At 43.3% G+C, this 21708-nt stretch overlaps 1 protein-coding gene across 1 annotated transcript in view; it reads left to right on the forward strand.

The window, feature by feature from the left end:
• Positions 1–2609: 2609 nt before the first annotated feature.
• Positions 2610–21708, forward strand: part of RAB3GAP2 (RAB3 GTPase activating non-catalytic protein subunit 2) — a 58307-nt gene continuing 39208 nt past the window's right edge. The window contains exons 1-3 of the mRNA XM_015425360.1: positions 2610–2818; positions 16386–16450; positions 16806–16938. Coding sequence (XP_015280846.1) covers positions 2695–2818; positions 16386–16450; positions 16806–16938 — 322 coding nt within the window. The 5' untranslated portion in view covers positions 2610–2694. The remainder of the gene's footprint in view (positions 2819–16385; positions 16451–16805; positions 16939–21708) is intronic.

The following is a 21708-nucleotide window of genomic DNA, read 5'->3' on the forward strand; positions in this document are numbered from 1 at the left end:
AAGCAACTTACCCTCCCTCTTCTCCTGCCTCCTCTTGGCTGAATGAGGGCCGGAAGCGGGGCGGCCGGAAGCAGGGGGCGAGGCTTCGTCATGTGCCCCGCCCCCCTGTATCTCACCCGGGGGAACTGCGATCCCCCCCGAAATGACCTCTGACTACATAAACTGAGAGTAGAATCTCTTATTATGAAGAGCTGGAGCACGATTCTATCCTTCATCTTTTCTTGTCAGTTCCAGTACAGATTTATTCCTGTAACAAAAGCACACTTTCTATCTGCATAGTATATTTTTATTCTACTTTTCCTCCAAGGAGCTCAGGGCAGCATTTCCCATTTTATCCTCCCAAGAAAGTTAGGCTGAAAGCAGCTGGCACAATGTCCCCCAGTGTGCTTTACAGCTGAATGGGGATTTGAACCTGCCTCTCCCACATCCTCCTTTGAAAGTCTAACCGCTATTTTATTTACTTCATTCATCCCACATTTTTCTTCAAGGGGGATCCAAAGCAGCTTACACAATTCCCTGCTCCTCCATTTTATCCTCACAACAACCCTGAGCTAGGTTAGAATGAGTGTGTGGCTGGCCCAAGGTCTGCCAGCAAGACTCCGTGGCAGAGTGGGTATTCAAACCAGGGCCTCACAGATCCTAGCGTGGCACTCTAACCCCAGACCTTCTATAACCTCGGTTATTACTTAACTGCTACAAACGCTAGCAGGAGCAGAAGCAACACACCAGCAGGGTGCCATATAAAACTAATGCATGGTCGAGCAATAGGGTGCCTAAGAGCGTGGAGAGAGAAAAATATCCTGACTTTTTCATACGGGCTTAGCTGAACACACAAATTTGCCTTATACTGAACTAGGAAAAAGGGTCATTGCGGAAATAAATACAACGGTCTGTAGAAAGAGGCTCCGGGCGGGTGCCCCGGCCTTGGACACTCAGTATCAATTTGCTGTGGCAACCTCAACAGGGTATAATGACACTGAGTCCACCATTTTCTCCAGAGGAACTGATCTCTGCTACCTAAAGAACAGTTGTAATTTTGAGTGATCTCCGGCCCTCACCTGGAGATGGGCAACGGTGGTTCCCCAGAAGGCAATAGTTGGTTTGGAGGGTGGAGTCTATGGCTTTGTACCTGTCCGAGGTCCCACGCCTCCTAAAACCTCACCCTCTCCAGGCTCCATCCCTCACATCTCCAGGAATTTCCCACCTGGAGTTGGCAACCCTATCTCCTTCCCAGCCAATCATCAACCTACCTTTATTTCCCCCTCACTCTTCAGCTTTCCATCCCCCACACACCTGCAGCCTCTCCCGTGCTCTGAAGCCCTGACTGCTACGTCACATTGGCTGTCATACTGGGGCCACCCCAGCAGCATATAAGGATACAGAGCCCACCATTTTCTCCAGGGGAACTGATCTCTGCCATCTGGAAAGCAGGTGTAATTCTGAGTGATCTCCAGCCCTCACCTGGAGATTGGACACATTTTACTTCAGAACTGCAAAACTGTTTATAATGTTAGAGGCAAAAGCCAATCAAGTCGCATATGCAAACGACCTCGGTGTTCCGAGGCAGAGGCCGATGAGGCTGCATACGCAAATAACCTCTGTGTTCTGACTGGCTATGGGGGGGGGAAGGAAGAGCAAAATGTTTAGAATGTTGGAGGCAGGACTCAGGCAAAGCAGCCAGTGGATAGGGAGACCCTCTGAATGACAGATCAGAGAGCGAACTGATTTTGGAGCGTGTGGAATGTTCTAGAGAAGTGCCACCACCATTCGACTTTTATTTATAAGGGAGATTTGACCATCGGTCCATCTAGGTCAGTATTGCCTACTCAGACTGGCAGCTGCTCTCCAGGATCTCAGGCAGAGGTCTTTCACATCACCTATTGCCTGGTCCTTTCAACTGGAGATGCCAGGGCTTGAACCTGTGATTCTCTGCATGTCAAGCCAAGCCAGTGCTCTACCACTGCGCCTCAGTCCCTCCACACAAATCTGGCAGTTGGATATTATTTATCTCCATGCCTCGAGAAGTCTATTCGTAAATATTAAGACTTTATTAAAGGGACAGGTCATTTCCCCCCTCCAGGCTGCTAGAAATGCTATGAGCGGTTGAGGCCCCCAGAAAGCTAGGCAAAATCACCACCCTACGATTTAAGAGTTCTTGCAAATCCAGCAGGTTATACCCAGAATTAAACTTTGTTGGTCTTAAAGGTGCCGCTGGTCTCACGCTTTGTTCTGCTGCTACTGGTAACTCAGTTATATTACCAATAGGCAGCGTAAACATAAGAGTTAAAAAATAAACGCAAACAAACCCCGCTGATCTAAACGGGCATTACTGTTCCGACTAAACATACAAGCACCCTTACCAAAAGAACAAGCGCCACTGAACCCGCGGCATCCAGAGACTCCCCACGGCACCGCGCGCCTGCAGACGACTAAACCAGCCCCTCCCCGGCGAGCTTCCTCGCTTGCGTCACGCGCCTAAGGCTGAATCACCGGCACACAGAACCAGCAACACCGCCCCCTCTTCGCCCGAGAGCCACGTGACGCTGTCTTAGCGCTTCGCCGTCCTCTCTGTCCAGGACGAGGTTTCCTTTTTGCGCGTGCGCAGGAGCCTCGGCTAGGCTTCCGGGTTGGGTTGGCAGTCAGGGAGCGGGTCTCGGCCCGGGGGTTTAACAGCGCGGGAGTCTGCTTGGCGCCATGGCGTGTGCCCTCGTCCCTTTCTGCAGCTTCCAGGACCTGGAGTCGGCGCGGTCCTTCCTGTGTCCGCATCTCCGACAGGGCGGCGCTAGTGCACCCGGGGGCGTCAAGGAAAGTAGTGGCGGTGAGTTTGCGTGTCCGGCTCCTGCAGTGGGGGCGGAGTGAAATGGGATGTTGGTGGGGGGTATGTACCCCCCACCCCTGATCCCTTTGTAGCTGCTGCCTGATGAGGATCCTGCTCTCTCCGACATTATTAACCTTTTGCTCCCTTGAATGGGGTGGGAAGAAGGCTTTAAGATAAGGGAGAAGATATTGGGGTCCTCCCCCCGACTTCATACCCCCCCCCTTCACCATGCGAGCTGCTTCTCCTGATCTGCACGTGCTGCAGAATGAGGGATGAAGTTCTGAGGTATCACTCCTGCCTGCAAGTAGAAGAGAATGATGGATATCTCCATGCAAATATAAAATCTGTGGTAGGGTTAGACTGGGGCCTTTCTTGATTGAGCTTTTCTCACTGATGTGTTCGGTCCCCTTCCTTGTTGGGAACTTTCATGCGGGGGAGCGTCAAAAACAGTACGCACCGTCTGCAGCCTGAACACACATGAAACTGCCTTATCCTGAATCAGACTGTTGGCCTACAGTCGGTATTGCCTACTCAGAATGGCATGAACTCTCCAGGGTCTCAGGCAGAGCTCTTTCACATCTCCTACTGCCAGGTTCTTTAACGGGAGATGCTGGGGATTGAACTTGAGACCTTCTGCATGCCAAGCAGATGCTGTGCTACTGAGCCAGGGCCCCTTCCCTATCCTGAAGTGGTGCAATGAGTGCTACTGTCTCTGGGTCTTGCCTTATTCTGCTGCATGTATAGAGCAAACCTTACTGCTGTTGTGTTGAGGAAGGAAGTAGAATGGGTAGTCACAGTTAGCTGTATGTGGTGGTAAGGGGACTACGAGGTATTATACTCTGATACATGATCAACCTGGTCTGGTACTCAGTGGGCTGAATATCTGGTGCTGCTGGCTGGAGGGACGTTGTGGTATAATTCTGTGACTACATGGAAAATGTATGTCAAAATGGGCTATCCGTGCAGCCTTTCTAGTGATGGTTTGGAGATTCTTGTTTGATCCTACTGATGGGGTTATCCTAGGAATTAAGATGTAACTTTTTGTGTAAGGTCATTTCAGTGGTCATTCTGAAGGCTGAAATTGGAACAAGTCCTCCACTGTGTTTTCCATGCATTATGCTCAGCATCCATCAGGGCAATAGGTTCCTAATCTGCAACTGACATCTTATGTTTTAGTGCAGCTTTTGAGGGATAAATTGCATCCAAGAGATGGGATGAAGATCTATAAGATGGGTAGTTACATGGACATACCTTTCCCTTGCAGATGAGTAGATGAACTTATGTCTGGTCTTCAGAGTGAAGTTGAGGGATTGCAGGATTGATGTGCTCTTCAGCATGCACACCCAAAACCCCCTATGCACAGAAAATTAGTATGCCAGGGGAGAAGGGTTCTGGCTTCGCCTTCTCTCTGACATTGTTTTCTATGTAGGGATTTTTTTAAAAAAATACAGTAATGTGCATCCCAAACTAGAGTTTCAATTTGTATGCACCAGAATGGATTTACCATCTCGTGCATTATTTGTGGCAAGCAATGGCCTGAGAAGTTTGCTTTTTCTCATTTTCAGGGATGGGTCTCTAGGCCCAAGTGTAATGTAGATAGCTTGCATGCTTCCATAAACTCACTGATATAGTGGGGTACAGTATTATTCCTGTTTTAACTTGCAGGCAGTTCCTTGCTTCTAACCAGCTCTGTGTCAGAACCCACAGCTTACAACGAAGTACACACATTCAGGAACGGTTATACTTTTATTGCAAAGCTATAGATGCAGTAACACAGGGACTGTTAAGAATGGCGGTAACCCATTGAGCATAATAGGATATAGGGCATTCGTATGCACCCCCCCATGGCATGGGCCAATTAGCTACCCTCCTGCGTGCGGGACCAGCTAGGAAACCGTTAGGTGGCGAAAGCTGGGAAGCAGTAGTCTCTCACGGTACATATTAAGTCTGGAGACTTCCAGACAATACAACCTCCGACACAACATCCTCCTGCACATCTGTAGAGATAAGCATTGCGGCACAGGCAGAACAAGGAATGCAATAGCAATTACCAAACGCAGAATGAACTCCCCAACCCCCATGGCAGCATAGCTGACTGTCTTAATTGAATAGCCACGACAAGGCAGTGATCCATGAGGGGGTTTATCAGCTTAGGGTGTTTTAATACACTTGAATTTGCTCCTGTAATTCATGTTTATATGTGTATTGACTCTTTCAGTACACTTCTGAAAAGAAAAGAGAAAAATCTGAAACTCATAGTCAGGATTCTAGAAAATAGTTTTAAAATGTTTTCATCTCTAAAGAATATTACATTCAAAATATAAAACTATGCCATTAAGTTGCAGCTGACTCATGGCAACCCCTGGAGAACCATGGGATTTCTAAGGCAAAACCTGAGCAGAGGTGGTTTGCTATTGCCTTCCTCTGGACCGCAACCTCAATCTTACTTGGTGGTCACCCATCCAAGTACTAAATGCCAACCCTGTTTAACTTTTAAGGTGTGATGAGATTTGGCTGGGCAGGACTATCAGGCTACTTCTATTGAATTATTAATCATTTGAACCATATGTGTCTGCATATTTATAATGTGTTCTTCCCCTAAGTCAAGATTTCTCAAGCTTTTTTTGTTTTATACTGATTATCGCCATGAAAAAGGACAAACACTTTTAGCCAGTTCCCATGTAACCAAGACAAAAAAGAAAACAAGTGGCTGTTAGGACTGTGTTACCTTTCAGTGTCATTGAGAACCACTGTATTTCTCCTACCTGAGGTAGAGTTTTCCCTGGATCCCCTGCTCATACCCACCAGACTCAGACCAAACATTGTGTGGAAACAAATCACATGATGTGCCGTTAGCATGAATAGGCGAGTAATTGGTTATTTTTACATGCCCCATTCCTCACATTTGTATTCCATCATTTCTCCAAGGAGCTCACAGTGTACATCTCCTCCCATTTTATTATCATAATAAGTTATTTATGTTTAGTTATTTATTTAAAAATTGTGCCACCTTTCCACCCTATCAGCGTCCAAAAGGTGGCAAACATAAAAAAACATTAAAACATTTTAGCAACTAAAAATACAGTTAAAATTATAAAACACACAAACCAAATTAAATTAAAACACACAAACAACACCAGAAGGAGGGCCAGTAACCATATTGGGGGTATGGCAGATGAAACAAAAAGCTGGCTGGCAAAAGACACCCATAGAAAGAGACTGATGATTCTCCCTGGGGAGGGGGTTCCAAAGTTTTGGTGCCATGACAGAGAAGGCCTTTCTCAGGTTGCCACCTATTTAGCTTTAGGTGGTGGCGGCAACTGAAGCACGGCCTGAAAAGATGACTGGAGCATACTGGTAGGTTCAAATGGGAGAAGGCATTCCTTAAGGTATGTTGGTCCCAGACTTCATGGCTTTAAAGGTCAATATCAGCTCCTTGAATTGAGCCTGGAAGCGAATTGGAAGCTATGCTGACCCCGTCCACTTCCCTCCTTCAGAGGCAAGATTTTCCCTCTGTTTTTCTTTCCCTTTGGGTTGCCAGATCCTCTCTGGCCACCAGCAAGGGATGGAGTAGAAGGGATGCCAGATCTGGGTTGGGAAACTCCTGGAGATTTTGGGGATGGAGGCTGCGGAGGACAGGGACCTCAGCAGGGTATGATGGCATGAAGTCCACCCTCCAAAGAATGCATTTTCTTCAGGGGAACTTAAGAACATAAGAGAAGCCAATGTTGGATCAGGCCAGTGGCCCCACTCAGTCCAACACTCTGTTACACAGCGGCCAAAAATACCATGTGCCATCAGGAGGTCCACCAGTGGGGCCAGGACACAAAAAGCCCTCCCACTGTTACCCCCCAGCACCAAGAATACAGAACATTACTTGCCCCAGACCGAGAGTTCCCATCTATTTGTTGTTGTTGTTCAGTCACACAGTCAAGTCAACATGGGTTCTGTAAGGGAAGATCTTGTCTCACTAACCTGTCAGTGTTTTTTGAGGGAGTGAACAAACATATGGACAAGGGGGACTCAATAGATGTTGTTTACCTTAACTTCCAGAAAGCTTTTGATAAAGTTCCTTATCAAAGGCTCCTAAGTAAGCTCAATAGTCACGGGATAAGAAGACAAGTCCTCTTGTGGATCAAAAACTGGCTAATAGGAAACAGAGAGTGAGTATAAATGGGCAATTTTCTCATTGGAGGGTGGTAAGCAGAGAAGTACCACAGGGATCAGTACTTGGTCCGATGCTTTTTAACTTGTTTATTAATTATTTGGAGTTGGGATTAAGCTGTGAAGTGGCTAAATTTGCAGATGACACAAAGTTGTTCAGGGTGGTGAGAACCAGGGAGGATTGTGAGGCACTCCAAACGGATCTGTTGAGGATAGGCGAGTGGGCGTCAACATGGCAAATGGAGTTCAGTGTGGCCAAGTGCAAAGTGATGCACATTGGGGCCAAAAATCCTCCCCCCCGGAAAAATTTATATTTTATTAGAATTCAAACAAACATATAAACATACAAGTACATAGACAAAAAATAGACCATAAAAGAGTGTGTGTGGGGGGGGTTCTTACACCTTTGTAATATCTGTTAAAATACTTCTTACAAAATCCATTTGTATATTGCATATCTGCAAAGTCAACATACTTTGTCTATCAAAACTGCATATAATTATAAGTAGGTTCTATGATGTCTCCACTTCCAGTAAAAAGTCTGTATAGTTAATTTACTGATTTCTTCCAGCCATGTATAAAATCTTGACCATATATTCTGGAATTTTTCTTGTCCTCTCAAAAATAAAGTCAGTTTATCCATTTCCGCAGTCTCGAGAGTTTTAATTATAATTTCTTCTTTTAAGGGTATTTCTTCTTTTCTCCAATATTTAGCATACAATATTCTTGCTGTATATTCAGGGCCGGCTCGCCTGCTAGGCGAACTAGGCGCTCGCCTAGAGCGCGCAGGCCCTCAGGGGCGCCAAACTGGGCCCCGCCCCAGAGCGCCAAAGAGCCGCTGCTGCCCTGCATGCCATGGCCGGCCCTGAGCGCGCCTCGCCCTCGCAGCGCCTGGAGCGGCCTCGGGGGGGAGCGGGCAGCAGCGGCACTGCAGGGATGAGGCGGGGAGAGGTCAGGCGGGAAGCGGGTGCCGGTGAGCTCTTTGCACAAGAGGGTGGGTGGGGAGTCTCTTTGGCGAGGGAGTGGGGGGCGGCGTGTGCTCCTGCCTGCCTGTCGGGGCCCTCCACCCCCTGGCTCCGCAGCCTGGCTCTGGCGTGCGGGGGGAGGCAGCGCAAGGCTCTGAAGAGCGGGGGGCGGTGCACCTGGAGCGACCTGGGGGGGAGCGGGCAGCAGGCGGCGGCACAAGAGGAGAGGGAGCAAGGCTTGCTGGAGGCTGGACTCCACGCACCTTTCCCAGAGGTGGTGCCGGGCATTTGTCTGGACCCTGTCTAGGAAGGGCGCCTGCGGGTGGCCTTCCCGGGGATGAGGCTTAGGATCAGTAGCAGTCTCCAGGGCCGAGTGAGTCTGCTGGCCTTGCCTTTTCCCTCCGCTGCCATGCCCCGAGTCCCGAGATTGGGGGGAGGGGAGGGAATGCTTCCCTTCTTAACAAGAATGACTCCGGGAGGCACGCGGTGGGCGTCAGGTGTCTTCGAAGAGCGAAGTTCTGTTTCGGATCGTGCCGCTAGGCCAGGCCATGTAAGGAGGGTGAAGGGGCTTAAATACCAGAGCGTTGCGTGGGGCGACCCAAAACCGTTTCTGCCTGGGGATGAGCTCCGGGTGCAATGAAACCTTGGGAAACCGCAGGACTCTGGGAGGGGGGGGCACTGCAGGGGTGAGGCGGGGAGAGGGTGGTTGCCGTGGGCGGGAGGGGCACCCTCTCAGGTGATTGCCGGGGGAGGGGGTCTCTTTAGAGAGGGAGTGGGGGGCACACTCCTGCCTGCCTGCCGCCCCCCACCCCCACGTGCTGAAGAGCCATGGCCGGACCGCAAGCAACTTGCAGCCCCACCTAGCCGGGAAGGCTGATTGAACACTCCCAGTTCTGCAGAGTCAGGTTTGGAACGACGCGGGCAGCGGGGGGAGGGAAGCAAGCAGCAGCCACAGAAACCCACCCCTGGAAGCCTTATCCCCCCCCACTGCCTCCAGTCGCAATTTCGCATTCTATCCCCCCAAAAAAACCCCAGAAAAAACGCAAAAGCAACAGGGAGCCCCACCGCAGCTTCGGAGCCTCCCCAACCCGGCGCCTGCATCCTTCCCTCGGCCCGGCTGGAAGGGCGAAAGAGAAAGCCCCATCTGCCTGCCTGGCCGCTGCCTCTGCTGCAGAGAGGAAATCCCCGGGCTGGGCAGGCAGAAGATGGGGGGAAGGGTGGGGCTCCCTCTCAGGGGATTGCCAGGGGGAGGGGGTCTCTTGGGGCAGCGCGCGCGCCTGCATGCCCCTCCTCCCTCCTCCTCCAGGCCCCGGTGGCGGGGCTCCCCACACTCCCTCCTCTCCGCCAGCCGGTGCTCCCTCCTCTCCGCTTCTTCAGGCTGCGGGGGGGAGTAGGGAGCGCTCACGGAGGCGACAGGGGGCCATCCTCCTGCCTGCCTGACTACCGGTCCCTCCTCCCTCCTCCTGCTGCGGGCCAACTGGGAGGTCTCCAGGCCCCACCGGGAGGTTGGCATCTGAGGGAGGCACCACTAGGCGGCCTCGCCTAGGGCACACAAACCCCTCAGGCCGGTCCTGAGCAAATACAGTAGAAGACAGAATCAGGATACAGGATGACAGGCTGGAAGAAAATTTCCGTTTCCCCCGGAAAAAAACGGGAAAAAAATGGGTTTTTTTCCTAGCTTCAAAATTTCCAGAAATTTTACATCTCTAGTTTCCCATACCTGAGACCATTGATCTAAACTAATAGTATGACCTATATTTTGTGCCCGCTTAATCATAGAATTTGTAACTATTTCATCTTGTGTTTTTTCTTCCAACAACATTACATACAGTTTTTTAATCAATTTCTCTTCAGAATACAAAAGTATCTTATCCATTTCTAGTACTTCAGAACAAAAGCCTATTTTATCTTTAGCATATCTTGATTGAATTTGTACTATTTTCCACCGAGATCAGAATTTAAAATTTTAATATTCTCAACTCATTTTAACTCATTCTTATTATCAAAAAGGTCTTCATATTTTAAAAACAAAGTCTTTGGAACCAAGTTTGGGTTTGTAAAAGCTTCCAGTGGGGAAACCCATTTTGGAGTCTTGGTATAAAACAGTTTAACTTCTTCCCATATCTTTAATAAAGCTTTTCTAATAAGATGTTGTTTGAAATATTTATGAATCTCCGCTTACCCATACTAAGCAAATGCGTGCCATCCCCAAAATGTCATGTCCCTCCAAAGCTAAAATTCTGGGATTTTCTAGTGTAATCCATTCTTTTAATCAGGTCAGTGATGCTGCTTTATAATATAATGACCAGTGTTGTAATGCAAAGCCAACTTTTTCCTTTGTATCTTGTAGAGCTTTCAATGTTATTCTTGGTTTCTTTCCTTGCCATATGAAATGTTTGATCAGTCTATCAAGGTCCACAAAGTATTTCTGATTTTGAAGAATAGGAATCGTCTGAAACAAAAAAATCAATCTTGGTAAGATATTCATTTTTATTGTAGAAATTCTATACATCAAGGATATTTGTAAGTTATTCCATCTTTCAAGGTCTTTCTTAATTTCCGAAATAAGTTGCATATCTTTCATCAGCGAACTACATCTATCTGTTAATTGCTGTTTCTTCATCATAATCTTCATCATAAAATGAATTTACTCTTGAATCATGAAATAGCAAAGAAAATAGTATATACTAAGCAATATTATTTTGAAAATTTAAATAAACGTAATAGATGGTAATCCTATAAGCTTAGGAAAGAAAGAGAAAAACGTTTTATTATCAAACTAAGAGATGAGAAGAATGAACAGAAATATAGAGCACAAGAAATTAAAAATATAGTGGAAAAATATTATAAAGAACTTTATCAACAAAACGAACAAGATAAGCATCAAATTAAAGATTTTTTAGAAAAGGGAACTATACTACATTTAACAACTTACACAAGAAGATTCTAAACGAACCAATTACAATGTGCGAGTTGGTAGAAGCAATTAAGAGACAAAAAAGGAAAAAAGCACCTGGTCCGGATGGACTTCCAGTGGAATTATATCAAATTTTTGAGGAACAAATAGCTACTCCATTAAAAGAACTGATTCAAAAGATAGGAAAAGCAGAAAAAAATACCTGAGTCTTGGGATCACGCAGTGATTACTTTAATACATAAATCTAACTAGGATGCAAGCGAAATCAAAAACTACAGACCAATATCTTTACTAAATGCTGATTTTAAAATATTTGCTAGTATTTTAGCCTTTAGACTTAAAAAGGTATTGTCCCAAACTATCCATGAGGACCAGATGGGTTTTCTGCCAAAAAGACAAATGAAGAATAATTTCCGTATAGTCATTGATGTATTAGAATATTATGAAGTACATTCTGAAAAAGAGCTTGTTCTGTTTCTCAACACAGAAAAAGCCTTTGATAATTTATCATGGGAATTTCTATTACAAAAATTAGATAGAGCTGGGTGTGGGCAGTATTTTTTGACTATGATCAAAGCAATCTATAAAAAACCAATATGCTAAAATTCCCATAAATGGGGATACAACTAAAATATAGAAATTCAGAAAGGTTCGAGACAGGGTTGCCCGCTATCACCATTATTGTTTATCTTCGTGTTAGAATCTTTGAATAACTATATGAGAAAATGATCAGATAAATGGTTTAAAAATAAAAGGACAAGAATATAAATTACTGGCTTTTGCGGTTTAAAAATAAAAGGACAAGAATATAAATTACTGGCTTTTGCGGACAATCTGTTATTTATATTAGAGAACCCCAGAACATCTATTACTTTTCTGCTGGATGCAATTAAAACGTATGGCCATGTAGCAGGCCTTAAAATAAATTATAAGAAAATGAAGCTCTTATCGAAACACGGTCAATCGGATACTATACAGGAAATCCAAAAAACAACGTCGATGGACTTTGTGAAAAAAGTCAAATATTTAGGTATAAATTTATCTAATAAATGTAGTTCTTTGATAGAGGATAATTATTATAAAATGCTAGATGAAATCAGAAATGATCTTTTAAAATAGAAAGATATACCCTTATCCATAATGGGCAAAATAGCAGTAATAAAAATGAATATACTGCCACGATTCTTATCCTTGGCACAAAATATTCCTATTTTAAAGAAACAGAATTTTTTTGAGGAGCTGGACAAAATTACTAAAAAATTTATATGGTACCCGAAAAGAGCAAGAATAAAGGGGGAAATTCTACAGGATAGAAAGGGAAAAGGGGGGATGAACGTACCTAACTGGTTCCTGTACTACAAAGCGGCTGCCCTAGTTTGGATAAAAGAATGGCTTATGTTGGATAATATTAGGATCTTAGCATTCGAAGGTCACGATTTGTTTATGGGTTGGCACGCTTACGTATGGTATGGAAAAGAGAAAATATATTCTAACTTTAAAAATCATATGCTAAGAGAAGCCCTAAGTGAAATTTGGAATGATATAAAGGTGAGATTTCATAAGAAAATTCCAAGGTGGGTTTCGCCGCTTGAGGCGTTTACAAAACCATCACTTATATCATTGAGTAAAAAGGTAAATTATCATGCTTTACTAGAAAAAATAACAAATTAAAAACAGAAGCGAAACTGTTACGTGAAAATAACCTATCTTGGTGGGAACAGGCATTACTCCGAGATAGATATAGTAAAGATATGGTAAGAGGTTTGAAGACCAAAATAACGAACTCAACAAGATCTGGCTGTCCTCAAATGACAAAGTAATTAAAAAACTTTATGGTTTCTTATCGGATGATTATGAATATGATGAAAATATTAAAGAGGTGATGATATCTTGGATGAAAGACTTGGGGAAAAATATAGAGATAGAACAATGGTCTAAAACCTGGAAATCTGTAAAATATATGAGAGCTGTATCGTACAAAGAAAATGTATATAAGATGTTCCACAGGTGGTATTGGTCCCCGGATAAAATAGCTAAGTGTTATAATAATGTATCCAACCACTGTGGAAATGTAAAGTTAATGTGGGTACATTTTACCACATGTGGTGGAAATGTAAAAAGGTACAAAATTACTGGAAAATGATACGTGAAGCAATTCAAGAAATTTTAGACTTAAATCTAGCACTAATACCGGAAATTTATCTGCTAAATATGATTCCAAACAGATATAATTCTAAAGATGTATACTTATTAACATATATTATAACTGCTGCAAGAATGCGTCTGGCAAAGAACTGGAAATCAGAATAACTACCCTCAAAAGAGGACTTAATGGTAAAACTGTTAGATCTTGCGCAAATGGATGACTTGAGTTTAATGCTTCAAGATAAAAATAATAATGTACAAAATAAAAGATGGATAAGGGTGTATGGGTAAAAAGAATGGATGAACAATAGGCTGAAATTATATGTAATCTGTGAGGATGTAATGTTCAATGAAGATAAAAAATAAAAGAAAAAAAAAAAGGATATTTGTAAGTTCTTCCATCTTTCAAGGTCCGAAATAAGTTGCATATAATTATCTTCCATCAGCGAACTACATCTATTTGTTATATTTATTCCTAAATATTTCAGTTTCTTCCTGACTTCCAGGCCTGATAATTGCTGTTTTTGTATAATTGGGTCCTTAGTCATATTTTTCGTTAGCATTTTTGTTTTATTAAAGTTGATTTTCAAACCAGCTACTTGCCCGTAGTCTTGTATAGATTTTAAGAGCTGCATGATAGATTCCATTGGATTCTCTAATATGAGAACTAAGTCATCAGCAAAAGCTTGTAACTTGTATTCTTCTCCTCTAACCTTAAGACCTCTAATATGAATATTGTTATCATATCATTTAATATTTCGAGTACAAATATAATGGTGAAATAATGGTGAAAGCAGGCAACCTTGTCTAGTTCCTTTTTGTATTTCAATGTTCTTTGTTAAATCTCCATTGACCAAGATTCTCGCTTGTTGTCTAGTGTAGATTGCCTTAACCATTGTAAAAAATTCTTTACCACATTGTGAAATCAATAGTTGTTCCAACATAAAGTTCCAGCTAACATTTTCAAAGGCCTTTTCGGCATCTAAACAAAAACAAAGCCGTCCGTTTTTCTGGATGTACTTCAAAATATTCAATTACATTTAGTATAGTTCTTATATTGTTTCGTAGTTGTCTCTTTGGTTGAAATCCTGCTTGATCCTGGTGAATTATTTTTGTCAAAACTCTTTTCAACCTTGTAGCCAAAATGGAAGCATATATTTTATAATCCACATTCAATAATAAAATTGGTCTATAATTCTTCTTTCTGGTCTGTATTTTGCTTATCTATCAAAGTTATTAAGGCTTCAATCAACCATCTGGGCCTGGAGTCTTCCCCCTTTTTTTTGCTTTTTCAATGCTTCAGTCAATTCTAAAAAAGTTATTGGATCATTTTAATTTTTTTAATTTAAGTTAAAAAATGACATCTGGGCCTGGTGATTTATTAGTTTTTAAGTTGTCTATCAGTTGTAGGACCTCCTCTCTCATCACCTTAATCTGACTCAGGTCTTTCAACACCCCTCCCAAAATCAGTGGTTCTGGAGTGGGCAAGCACTTCTCATCTTCCTCAGTGAAGACGGAGGCAAAAAAATACATTCAGCTTCTCAGCAGTTTCCCTATCCTTCTTTAGTAATCCTTTTACCCCTTGGTCATCCAAGGGCCCCACTGCCTCCCTGGCTGGTTTCCTGCTTCTAATGTATTTGAAGAAAGTTTTATTGTTGGTCTTTATGGTTTTTTGCAATATGCTCCTCATATTCCCTTTTTGCCTGCCTGATCACAAACTTGCATTTTATTTGCCATAGCCTGTGTTCCCTTTTATCAACCTCACTGAGACTAGCTTTCCACAGCTTCCATTACTTTGTTTGTTAACCATGCAGGTCTTTTTCTATACCTATTTGTACCTTTCCTAACCTGCGGTATATATTTTATCTGAACTTCTAGGATTGTAGTTTTAAATAAAGGTATCTCTGTAGCCTGGAGATAAACTGTAATTCCAGGGGATCCCCAGGTCACACCTGGAGGCTGGCATCCCTATTTGACTGAACCACCCTAGTAATGTGTTTTCTTCTTTGCTGAAGAACTCTGGCTGTCCCACCCTGTCAAAGTATAATGTTTGGCTGTTTTTTTAGCCCAGGAACCTGAGGGGAAGGATCAGGAGCCCCTTTAACTTTAATGGCACTCGAGATGTTTTTATGTTCCAAATTAACAAAATATTTTATTCAGCATCGAGGGGAAAGGTCAGGTGAAATCAGGGGTTGAAATTTCTGAGGTAAAACCAGTACATGCACTGACTTTAGTTCTTATGTTTCAGGCTAATGCAAGTTTCCTAAGCTAATCAGAATTACCTAAAATCTTTTTGTTGAGAGACGTTCATGAAATTATTGTAGCATATAACTTGCATTAAAATTTCAAATTTTGCTTATACAATTTTATTTGGGTTTTGTTGTGGGCATTTTAATGTAATCCCTGAATTTATTTGACTGGATAGCCCAGTACCTGATCAGAACAACTGGAAAGAGGCACAGTACCTCTACTGCAGTTCAGCTGGCTAGCTAGTTGTTCCTGTCCACGTAGCTCATTGTGGCCACAGGATCTGTTTTGAACAAAAACTGAAGACAGAAAAATACATCTTGACAGTTGACACTAAAAATCCAAAACGTTCAAAACCAATTTTCAAAGAGAAAAAGGGTATGGTAAACCCTGTTAGAGGCCAGTATTCCTCTTTTTCCTGGCAGAAGTTTATTCAGCTCTATTTTTATCCAAAGTGTTAGTCAGTTGTGGTATATCAGTTGCCTGAATGGAGGTAAGAAAACAGAAATGGAAGAAGCTACTTACTGTTCAGTGTAATTAAAAAATGTAAACTCAGAAGTGGGTTCTGCATGTTGCAGAAATCTCTAAGGATCCTGAAATTTCAGCTGGGACCTTGCATGTGGCAGGAAGGCCATGAGGAAGCCAGTATAGACTGCAGTGTGGATCTGAACAGCTTTTATCCAACGAAGTTGAATGCAGCCTGTGTTAGCCCACAAAAGGGTGTGATGAATTTTGTGGTTTTGCTGTCTGCCTTTGACTGCAAAGATTATGGCTGGTGGGCTGTTTGATAGATCACAAATTATGTAATTATGTGTAATTATGTTGCTGTGATCTCAGCAAGAACCCTTCCTTCCTGATCTGGTGATGAGTCACAGCTTTCTGCCATACCTGTCCCTTGGGATAACCTTCAAGTGCAGCTTCATGTGCTTTCAGACTTTTTAGCTGGAAGTTGATCTTCAGCCAAGGGTTTCTTGTATGTTATTATTTAAGCCTGGTGACTATTTCTTGCTTTAACTTTAATTGCTTATCGCAGTTTCATGGGCACTGAAATGCAGCTTTTCACACGAGCCTATACATTATGATTTGCAAATGCTAAACTAAGCTACAATATTTTACTCTTTCATATTAGGTAAAGCTGCAAACTGGGAAAATGATTGGGGAGCCTGGGATGATGGAGGACAAGCGCAAGAACCTGTAAGTCTGTCTTTTTCGCTTTCATGATTAATTGTGCACTCTGTAGATGAATTTCCTTTCTCCAGTGCTTCTCAGAATAATTGGAATAATTCCTGTAGGAACACTGCAGTTAAGTGTACTTAGTTTCACACATCCAGTTTACATGGTGACATGGCATCTTGTTGCATGCAACTTTCCTTTCCTGTTGTTGGGTATAACTTATTTGGTAGCTTTTGCATGGAGGAAGTCATAATACCATGAAAATATTCTTGTTTGTGGTTTCCTCAAAAGCTATTTTTTTGTATAGATGGATATTTTTGGAACAGTTATAAATGTGCTTCTGAAAATTAGTAGCTTTAAAAATTGCTGTGTGCAGGAAGAAGAAGAAGAAGAAGAATCTGCTTCCAAGACACAGGCAAGTTCCTGGCTTCTGGACTGTGTTGTATCCTTGTCGCCAACAAATGATCTCATGGTAATAGCTCGTGAGCAGAAAGCTGTGTTTTTTGTGCGTAAGTATGCTGTATGTGTTTTGTATTCATGCTGTTGTGATGGTGATAGTTGCAGCTTTTGGATTAGATTGCCTTGAGACTTGTGCACTGTGGGTTAGATCCAACAGAGCATTTCTGCTAGTGACTTTCTTGCCTCCCTTCTCTCACTGCAGCCCCAAATGCCCCCCTCACCCTGTTCCTGAGAGTCCCCTGTTTTCTCAGGGAAAGGGAGCATTTGGGGCTGTAGTAGAAGGGGAGAAAGTCATGCGCCATGGACAGAAATCCATCCATGGAAATGCTCTGCTAGATCCAATCCCGTGTCTTGAATTATCTTTAGCTATAGGTTCTTATTCATGTTTCACTCTGTTCTCCATTTCTTCTGGAGAATTATTTATAGTGATAAATACTGTTCTTTCTTTCTTTAGAATGAGAGCATTACCTTTAGCAGCTACTGTGGTTAAAACTTACCTATCACCTCCATGTTTTATGTAGCAAACATAATTGTGGCATCTCCCACAGTACATATAAGTGTGGATTACACACATGGCTTGGAATCTTGATAGCTCAGTTTTTCCAGATGAATTGTTTAGGGACTTGTATGTGTCTTGTGTTCACTGAGAAAAGGTACGATCTAATATTGATATACATACAGAAATCATTTGCTCTTATATTGAAGAGTTATCATGTGGAATATAGGTGGGAACCCATGACCTTCTGGAGAATTTTTATTGTTATGAAGATTGTATTCCGTGCATGACAACGCAGTAGTTAATGCAGATGTGTGGGGATGCCATGCACACACAGTAATATACTTGTGGGAAAGCTGTCAAGATGGACAGCTTTGCTTCTTTTAAACATTTACATCCCATCAATTCATAAATACAAGGTTGCTTACAATATCAATAATTGAAACCAGTTCATCTAAAACTACTGCAAAACAAATAAGAAAACATGAGAGTATGCCATGGTCCAGCGTACAAACCAATAGACATTCTAGTCTTGGCAGGCCAATAAGGTTTTACAACTTAGTCATCTTTCCAAACTCATCACCTCCTCTGGGAGATGATTCTGAAGTACCCACTGAGAAAAATACTTTGCAGATGATGGATTGGATCCAGCACAAAACTTCTACTTGCGCTAGAGCTCTTGTGTGGGGTGAAATGCAAGAAAAAGACTGTGGTAGGCAATTGCATTAGGTCAGACTGTCTTGCACGGGGGTGGATATGGGGGGAGGACAGCTAACAGAGTCTTGTGGTCTGACTTTAGGTGATCCATGGGTTCATACTAGGAGACCTTTCTTTTGAGTACTGTTTCACAAAGAGTAGGTTTGCCTTCTAGGAAAGTAGTTTCCTTGCACATGAGCCACCTTTCAACTACTGCCTATAATCTACTAATAGAATCACAGTTTGAGATGATCTAGCATCTAGTCCAAAGATCTTCCCTGAGGCAGGAGATCTTACACCTGAGCCATGTTACCAAAATCGGCACACTTGTGAAGGTCCCGTAACAGACAAAGGCATCCCCTTGCTAGCACAAAGCAAATATGGTTATTATGGGTACTTTAAAATGTATTTGGGATCTTAACCTGTGTATACCAAGGTCCAGATTCTGACCAACAGTAGCAAGAAAAAGAAGAAATAATCTTCTTAAACAGAAAAGTTTTTTATTTAATGGACAAGGAACCAAATTAAATTAAGCAGTTTGCAGAGAAAAATGGAAGTTTACAGAAAGGGGGGAGGAATGTAATGGTAAAACAACCCCAAACTTTTCCCTATGGGGAAATAAAACTGAGAGGGGGGGAAACACTTTATTTATTTACTTCAATTTATAACCCGCCCTCCCCTGTGCACAGGGCTCAGAATGGGGGGGGGGGAACGGGATGACGGACAACATTTCCAAGTAACAACATTCACAATCAGGTTAAAAACAAAACAAGACATAGGAGCCTGATCTTGGGGAGAAGGGGGGGGTTGCCCTCAGTGGCAATGAAGCTGCATCAGGAGCATGAAACTGACCAGGCAGGAGAAGAAAATGCTGCAAAGCGGGTCTGTGGCAGGAAGAGGGAAGAGGCCAACCGTGAAATCGGAGTAACTTAATGAGTCCAAACCAGCTACAAAAAAAGGGGCTGACGGGTAACTCTTTATACCCTTTTGCTGAGACTGTGAAGGCTAACCCTGCCTTGGTGCAGTGACATAACCAAGCTTACGATTGATTCAAGTCGCTCCTCAGTAATTCACACAAAGCAAAGCAAAAAAGCTTTATTGAAGAAATTCAAGAAAAGTTCTTAAAAATAAAGCATATAGTTCAGTGGAGTCTTAACGTACATAAAATAACAAACCTAACTTACTGTCTGCTTAAGGGTAAAGGTTCCCTTGCTCGAAAGCCAGTCAAGTCCGACCCTAGGGTTACGGTGCTCATCTCCGTTTCAAAGCCGAAGAGCCAGCGCTGTCCGAAGATGTTTCCGTGGTCATGTGGCTGGCATGACTAAACCCCAAGGCGCACGGAACGCTGTTACCTTCCCACCAAAGTGGTACCTATTTATCTACTTGCAATTTCTTGTTTTCGAACTGCTAGGTTGGCAGGAGCTGGAACTAGAGATGGGAGCTCACTCCATCATGTGGCAACTCGGGTCTCGAACTGCTGAACTACTGACCTTCCACAGCCTGCAGTTCAGCGTCTTAACCACTTGAACCACCACAGCTTACTTATTCCTAATAGCAGCAGCACTGGTTCTTACAGCTAAAGCATAATTACAGAGCATACAGAGAGTATCTTCAGGCATCAAGGGTGGGCAGGTGGAGGAAAGGGGATAAGAAGGGGATGTTTTGTCTACCATAGTCTGTATTAGATAGAAACTGCTGGCCATAACCTTCTGATTTTCCCAACCAAAGAGGTATTTTTCTCCCTTTCTCACAATACAAGAACTCGTGGGCACTCAGGATTTAGGACACACGATAGAAATGAGCCAGTGGTTAAAAGCTTGGAAAACATTAAAATACATGAGAGCAATGCCATATAAGGAGAATATTTATAAAATGTGTTACAGGTGGCATTGGACTCCGGAAAGAGTTGCAAGGTGTGTTCCGAAGGCATCTAATGTATGCTGGAGATGCAAGAAGAATATAGGCACATATCTCCACATATGGTGGAGATGTGACAAAATCCAGAGGTTCTGGGAAAAAATACATAAATTATTGATTGAAATACTACAAATTAATATTCCTTTAAAACCAGAATTATATCTACTAAACATGTTACCAGATACAGTAAAGGAGCATACGCATATAATTGTATACATATTAACAGCTGCTAGAATATTAATAGCTAAACGTTGGAAAACAAAAAGTATACCATCTATAAAAGAACTTAAATATAAAATCTTAGAGGTAGCAGAAATGGACAAATTAAACACAACACTACAAAACAAACCGGAAGAGTCTTTTTGGGGAAGATGGGAAAGAATATATGACTGGCTGAAGATGTAATAGAATGAAAATTAGGCTAGCTAAAGACAAATAATGTTAAAGAAGATAGACGATTGATATATGTTGGAATATGTATATATTTGTTTATGTTATGATGAAAAATGAAAATAAATTCATTAAAAAAAAAAGAACTCGTGGGCACTCAATGAAATTGCTGAGTGGTCGGGTTAGAACGGATAAAAGGAAGTACTTCTTCACCCAAAGAGTGATTAACACATGGAATTCACTGCCACAGGAAGTGGTGGCGGCTACAAGCATGGATGGCTTCAAAAGGGAATTAGATAAGCATATGGAGCAGAGGTCCATCAGTGGCTATTAGCCACAAGGTATAGATAGGGGCTCTGGGGCAAGTGATGCTCTGTCTTCTTGGTGCTGGGGGGGGGTCAACAGTGGGAGGGCTTCTAATGTCCTGTCCCCACTGGTGGACCTCCTGATGGCACTGGTATTTCTGGCCACTGTGTGACACAGAGTGTTGGACTGGATGGGCCTTTGGCCTGATCCAACATTGGCGTCTCTTATGTTCTTAATCACAGGGCTGTCTCCATGGAACTTTCTGGGTAGGAGCAAGCTTCCCATCCCAATTTCACATCTGAACTGTGTGAACTAATGTACAGGCTTTTGGCATGACTTTGGCGAGTAACTGCCTATTGGGGGGGGGTTTTAGCTGACACCTGCAGAGCAGTCAGAGTGCAATGAGATGAGAATTTAGCTGGAATTTTCCTCTAAGATGATTTCTCTCTTGACAGAGACTGGGGGAGGGAAGGGTGTTGGCATCAGATTATGGAAATAATTAAAAAAACGTTTTTAAGGGGATGAGCAAGCTTGGAAAGAAATTCTTTGTGTGCATTGTAGAGGGGAATTTCCCCCTTTTACACTGAAAGTATCAAAAATGTTCCCTTAGAGAGGTTTGGAAGTTAGAACCAGGGGTCATTTGGGGCCGGAGTACTGCTCCGGCACCCCAGGAGCTGGCAGAAATGGTGGCGGTGGCAAGCCCTGCCCCCAGCTCCCCGCGCCTAAAGAGGCCCGTTGCCAGGCTTTCGGGGCCCACGCTGAAGTGCTGCGGCACATGGGAGGCCTGAGGAGGCCTGTCTCCAGCCTCCCGGGGCCCACGCTGAAGCCTTGATTGCGGTAAGTGAGGGATCCAAGGGGGTGGTGGTGGTGGGGCTTGATTGGGTGTGTGGGAGAGCCTTCCTCCCTCTCCCCATCTCTTTGTCCTCTTTCTTTTTCTCCTTCCCTTTCTCTTTCCCTTTTCTTCCTTCCTTCCTCTCTTTTCCTCCTTTCCTTCTCTCTCTCTCATTCTTTCTTT

This window comes from Gekko japonicus, unplaced genomic scaffold (genome assembly GCF_001447785.1).
Source record: "Gekko japonicus isolate JY-2015 unplaced genomic scaffold, Gekko_japonicus_V1.1 scaffold153, whole genome shotgun sequence".
Classification (NCBI taxonomy): Eukaryota; Metazoa; Chordata; class Lepidosauria; order Squamata; family Gekkonidae; genus Gekko; species Gekko japonicus.